The sequence below is a fragment of the Nematolebias whitei genome, chromosome 10 (assembly GCF_014905685.2).
Source record: "Nematolebias whitei isolate Nwh7 chromosome 10, NemWhi1, whole genome shotgun sequence".
Lineage (NCBI taxonomy): Eukaryota > Metazoa > Chordata > Actinopteri > Cyprinodontiformes > Rivulidae > Nematolebias > Nematolebias whitei.
The window spans coordinates 527177-533838 of record NC_056507.1 but is presented as its reverse complement, the minus strand read 5'-3'; the positions used below and the strand labels follow the sequence as shown (position 1 = coordinate 533838).

Genomic DNA, 6662 nt, shown 5'->3' with positions numbered 1-6662 from the left:
AAATCACAACAAAGTTGTCTCAGGGACTTTACAGGAACATTCACATAAAAGCCAATTAGTAAAGTTCTCTATCTAAGGAATCCAGCAGACAAGATGAATCGTGTCCTACTCAGACACCACGAGATGTACAATGACGGGGGATCGAACCCAGTACCTTTGGTCCCGAGTCCGCTGCCCTGCCTCTACCCCATCTCGAAGTTTCTAATTTTGAAATGAATTAATTAAATAAGTAAATAAACTTTTTTTAGCACCGCCCCTGGTGACAGGTGGCGGGTGACAGGCATTCCTTCAAGGAGTTTCTGACTGACCTATACCCACATCAGGTTATGGTCCGGTCTCCTGGTTTCTCTGTGTGTGTGTGTGTGTGTGTGTGTGTGGTGGTGGTGGTTGGGGGGGGGGGTCTGTGATGACGTCAGCAGGGCTTAGAAGAAGAGGATCTCCTCACGCAAATGGACTAGCGCACACGCACAGTTGCAGCTCCTCTTCCTCCGCTGCTGGCTGGGACATGCTTGCTGCAGCGTCCGGGTTCGATCCATCTTCTGGAGGACTTGCGCAGACCTGGACCAAGAGTGAACCTTAAAGGCGAACTGAGCCCGGGAGGGGAAGTTCCAGTTTGGGTCAGATGTTCCGTGCGGAGGGACGTGTTGCTGCTCAGAGGAGGTTCTGAAGGTCCAGCTCCTCGAACTGGTCCAGGAGCTCAGCTGAGTCCCACATCCGGTCCATCCGGTCCATTCAGACCATGCTCCTTGTCTCCATGGTGACAGTGGTTCAGACTGCGCGGTGCTGACAGTTCTGTGCGCGGCTCGTTTGGGTTGGGACGGTTCTGCTCGGCTCCCTCATGCTGCTCCTCCGGCTGGCCTGGCTCCTGACAGCTGCAGCGCTCTGCTCCCTGCTCCTGCTGCTCCTGCTGCTCCTCCACGGACACCTCCTCACAGGAGGTACGGCTGTGGCTCCGGGTCTGGCTCCGGGTCTGGGTCTGGGTCGGTTCGGTCTCCTAAACATCTTCTAAGTTTTTGGCACCAGATTGATCTGACTCCTAAGATGAAGATAAAACCAGTTTATTATTATTATTATTTGAATTCAGATGAATAATAATAATAATAATAATAATAATAATTAATAATAATTAATTATTATTATTATTAAATAATAATTAATTAATTAATATTATTAAATAATAATAATAATTATTATTATTATTATTATTATTTATTATTAATAATAATAATAATAATAGGTTAATAATAATAGAACTAAATTAAAGAAAGGCATCCTAATTTTATGTTTATTAAACTCCACAATTTAAAAATTTAAAATAAAAAGACAACAACAAAAAAGTATATATTCCTAAAGTTATAGAAGAAAACAAAAGTGTTTGTTAATAAACATATTTTATATGATTTATTAAATATTCCCACCAGCCCACGTCCAAAACACTTTATCATTCCATCTGCACATTATATCACATCACAGTTTAATCTCGGAAATGTTGTGAATATGCAAGAAAAATAACAATTTCTTTATGTAAAACTAGAGTCAAGTTATTAGAAAGAGAATTATTTCAAACTGTAAAGTTGTTCACGTCACTTTGTCTTGTTTCTCGTGTTGTGGTGCACGTCCTCCAGATCACACGAGTGTTTTCTTGTCAAACCTGCAGCTTTAGTTAAACCTTCAGAAGGAAAACAACCAGCCTTTCTTTCAGTTTAGTTTAGACTTTGATTTATTAAAAAGAGCTGTTGCTGACAAATCCCAGAAATATTTTATGATTGTTTAAATGTTCCTGTAAACTCCCTGTTCCTTTTTGAACTTTTAGCATTTCTTCTGAAAAATCCGCCATTGTAAGTTTTTATAAAGACGTGTTTTTAGTCATGATGTTTTTCCGTCATCTAGCTGCACAAATTATAGCAGAACCGGTCCAGATGTTTGGAAAACAGCTGTTGTGCTGCCATTATTGAAGAGAGGACACCCCACTGTACTGAACAATTATCCACCAAACTCTGTATTTTAGTTAAGGTTTTATAAAAACTGATAAATACTCAAGTCAAGAAGTATTTGGACTCTTAATATTTTATCTTCTCTCCAATCTGGCTTCAGGAAACAACACAGCACAACGATCGCTTCACTAAAGGTTGTTAATGATGTTGTTGAAGCACTGGACACTAAGGAGCTGCTCTTTACTTGGACCTGTCCAAACCTTTGATCCTGTACATCATCACATCTTCTGACACAAGATCTCAGATAGTGGCTTCTCAGATCACTCTGTTGGCTGGTTCTCAAACTATCTCTCAGGTTGGAGGCAATGTGTTCGACATAACGGTACTTCAACTAACTACCTAACGGTCACCAATGGTGTGTCACAAGGCTCAGTTTTAGGTCCCACTCTTTTTACAATTTATATAAATATTGTAGGTCTAAACATTCCTGACACATCCTTGCTATCCTGTGTTTAGAAATAAACGTCTCAGTTTCTCTGATACTCCCTCAAAAAACAGAATGACCACTGGTCTGGGTTCCTCCTTTTCACCTGTTGGCTGACTGGAGTCCTGTTTGGGTTTCTTCTTTCAGGAAGGCCCAGTTAGGATATCCACATTGCTCTAGAGCCTGTCTTGTGTAGGATTTCTCCTTCTGCCTGGCTCCTGAGTAAACTAAAATAAACTGAGACGTTTATTTTCTAAACATAACGTCCCAGTGGCTTTTAAATCCCAAAATACATTAAAGACTGGTTCATCCCAAAGATCCAGTCCCCTGGCACAAACAGAGTAATGTTGTGTATGCTGTTCAGTGTCAGGAGGGTGATCAGTCTTACATCGGGGAAACTAAACAGCCACTGGCCAAAAGGATGGACCAGCACAGAAGATCAACATCATCAGGCCAGGACTCTGCGGTCTACACTCATCTCCAGGCCAGCGGTCACTCTTTCAGGGATGAAGATGTTCACATCCTGGACAGAGAGGAACGATGGTTTGAGAGAGGAGTAAAGGAGGCCATCTTTGTGAAAAGAAACCGTCCATCATTAAACAGGGGCGGAGCCTCCAGGTTCAACTGTCCCCCTCTTACAATGCTGTGATTGCTAGTATCACTCAGCCCTCTGTGAACAGTAAACAGACACTGGTTGATCCACTCTGTCTGAGAAGGTGCTATTTAAGAGATTGAGCTGAATACAGCACCTCAGACTGAGGAAGTCCTCAGGATGAGAGACGAAACGTTTCTACATTTTTTTGTTTGTTTATTTTGTTTGTTTTGTTTTTTTGAATGTCGAGAGGACCAGACTTAACTTTTTTTGTATATATGGTGGTTGCCATCTTTGACATGAGAACCCAATTTCTGATCATCTTTTTCTCGACTAGATGCAGCCACACACCAAAATAGATGTTGTTTCATTTATTTTTCAAGTTATCCGGCTCACAGCGTGTGCACGGACAGATGGAGGGTGTTTCCCATTCCCCCTCTTCGGTCTCTGAAAGTTGACAAAAAAATTCAACCAGTGGTCGTTGTTTTATTTAAATGATTTATTTTATTTGTATTTATTTAAACTTTATTTAACCAGGCAAATCCCATTGAGATCACAGATCTCTTTTGCAAGGGAGGCCTGGGCCTGAAGGCAGCCTGACATGCATGTGTTTGGTCTTTCTTCTCATTTGTTCTGGCTCAGGTCAGCTGGTGGCAGGAACCTGTGAGATTATAACTGTGGACCGAGACAGTAGCCAGCCCAGGAGGACCATTGCACGTCAGACAGCCCGCTGTGCCTGCAGGAAGGGCCAGATCGCCGGGACAACACGAGCAAGACCTGCCTGCATTGACGGTAAGGTCTGCTGAGAGTGGACTCTGGCAAACGGTGTCAGTGCAGGGACAGTTAAAGCAGTGGAGGGCAGGACGTATTTAAGAATGGTATGCATTTAATGGACGGCGTGTACCCTCAGGGCCTCCCATGCTTTTAGTCCTAAGTCCTAAGAATTCAGCACATTTGAAATGTTACATTTATTTTTTTTATTTTATATTTATTTTATATAAAAATGTAGTTTTTTGTGCTAATTTCTCTTATTTTTTGTAAACTAATTTGCAGGCGAGTAAGATTTTTTGTAATTTGTGAACACTGTGCTTGCTCAGGATGGGAGACTGTAACGAAGCCAAGATTCATCTTGTCTGCTGGATTCCTTAGATAGAGAACTTTACTAATTGGCTTTTATGTGAATGTTCCTGTAAAGTGCCTGAGACAACTTTGTTGTAAATTGGCGCTATATAATTAGACTTTATTGAATTTAATAGAAAATTTTTAATATTATTTTCAAAAAGGGGAAATACATCTTTTCAGCATTCTTATTTTTATACAGTATAAAGTTCCTGTGTTTGTATAAAATGTGACATTATAACAGAATTCATGCTCAATGTTTCCTGAGAACATGCAGAAAAAGATAGACGTTAGTTTTTATCCTTTCACTCGTGATCCAAGCAGTAAAATAAAAAGACATTCCACATTCAGATTCAACTCCTGCTGCTTCTCTTTCTGGTTTAAAGAAGTCCGTCTGACAGCGATGAAATAAAAAGGCCTACAGGGGAGAAGAAAGCAAACAGACAAGAGGCGAAACCTTTTTGTTTCTCATCAGGTGGAGACAAACTGAACAGGGCAGCGAGGTGTTGTGTTCAGGGACCCTGGGGCATTTACCACCTAGTCCCACTTTCCCCCTGAAAAGTTAATGACAGGTTGAAGGTAAACGAGTAAGGAATGCAGTTTCGTCTGTAGTAGCTACTTGATGTCTGTTTTTAGGTAAACGTTTTCTGTGTTCATGACTCAAACACATTTTCATTGTTCACTTCCTGTGTTTCCCGTCCAACTGTGTGATTCTCTGGGGACAGCGCAGCGATCCTTCTGGATGTGCTCTTTGATGAATGCAGCCATTACAAACGGCCCCCACCTGGATAAATGAGCTGAGCGGTGGTGGATGGATCTGCATGGCGGCTGCTTCATTTATCACAGCTCGCAGGTGTTCAGGAGTTTACTGAATCCAACAATTAATCCACGGCTGCTGCTTCTATTTTCTATATTTGAACACTGTTAACCGCTTTCGTCAGTTCTTCATCCCAGTTGGTTCGATGGTCACGGGCTGTTTGTGAATTAGGTTTCTCAGGAGCCAAACTTTCATGTTTCAAACTTTCAAACTTTGGCAGCACAACAGCTCAGTGGTTAACACTGGTGCCTCACAGCAAGAAGTATGTGGGTTTAATCCCCAGTTGGACCTGGGGTCTTTATGGGTGGAGTTTGCATGTTCTTCTCGTGCATGCGTGGGTTTTCTCCAGGTAATCTGTTTTCCTCCCACAGTCCAAAAACCTTAGTCTGCCTTTAGGCCCAGGCCTCCCTATCAAAAGAGATCTGTGATCTCAATGGGATTTTCCCGGTTAAATAAAAGTTAGTTAACAAATGTCTTTTTCACTTTACTGGTTTTCTGAAGGACTTCTAAGCTTTTACTTGGACTGTAGTTGCTTTTTCACTCATTGTGAGACAAGCGTATGCCTCAGTCGTCTCCTAAACAATGAATGAACATGAACTGTGTCGACACTGACAACTTTGCTTTTTTCAAATTGGCTCTTCTTGCTCTTGATTTGTGAGATAAATGAGAAATGTGGCATACTAGCACCCAGTCAGTGTGATGAAGAACTTATTTTGGTTACCGGTCATGGAGCAAAAAGGGCAGTTGGAAAAACCCTCCATCAGTGCATGTAGAGAGCTGAATAATTAGAAAAATATGTTGGGTACCAACTTCCATGTTGCTGTGGGGCTGCATCCAGGAGTAAGAACAGTCATTATCAAAAACGGGGTTACCAAGCGCAAATCCAAGATGGCAAACCAGCATATATATATCTTCTTCTTCTTTTTCTTTCGGCTTTTCCCTCTTCAGTGGTCTCCACACTGAGTCATCCTCCTCCATCTCACTCTGTCCTCTGCGTCCTCTGTCCTCACTCCAACTACCTCCATGTCCTCTCTAACTGCATCCATAGATCTCCTCTTTGTCTTTTTCCTGCAGTTGCATTCCCAACATCTTTCTACCAATACACCCACTGTCCCTCCTCTGGACATGTCCAAACCATCTCAGTGTGTCCTCTCTAATGTTATCTCCGTTGTTCAACCTGTGCTGTACCTCTAATGATCTCATTCCTAATCTTCTCCATCCTTCTCACTCCTTCATTATGCTGCTATAGGCTTAGACTGCTGGACGACAAACTGACCACAAGTCCCCTCTCTGCTACTGTCTTTACTTACTCTGCTCAACCTGTTTTGTATTTGTAATTATTTTTTCTATCCTTAGCATGTGTTATTTTCGTCTTTCAGGTACACCTGGACCTATACCTGGACCTGGACCTAGATCTGGACCTACCATTCTGTGTTTGTCTGTCTCTCCTTCCTGTCCTCTCAACCAGCCGGTCAAAGCAGATGGCCGCTTGTCCTGATCCTGGTTCTGCTGGAGGTTTCTTCCTTTAAAATGAGTTTTTCTTTCCACTGTTGCCACTGTGCTTGCTCAGGATTGGAGACTGCAACGAACCCAAGATTCAATGAGTCTGCTGCCTCCTTCGATAGAGAACTTTACTAATTGGCTTTATGTGAATGTTCCTGTAAAGTGTCCTGAGACAACTTTCTTGTGATTTGGCGCTATATAAATAAACTGAAT

The 6662-nt window shown here is 42.0% G+C and overlaps 1 protein-coding gene across 1 annotated transcript in view; it reads left to right on the top strand.

Moving 5' to 3' along the window:
• The first annotated feature begins 838 nt into the window (after nucleotides 1-838).
• The window catches only part of LOC119415883 (chemokine-like protein TAFA-5), a 14981-nt gene continuing 9157 nt past the window's right edge, over nucleotides 839-6662 (top strand). The window contains exons 1-2 of the mRNA XM_037683055.1: nucleotides 839-938; nucleotides 3653-3802. Of these exons, the coding sequence (XP_037538983.1) occupies nucleotides 839-938; nucleotides 3653-3802 (250 nt within the window). The remainder of the gene's footprint in view (nucleotides 939-3652; nucleotides 3803-6662) is intronic.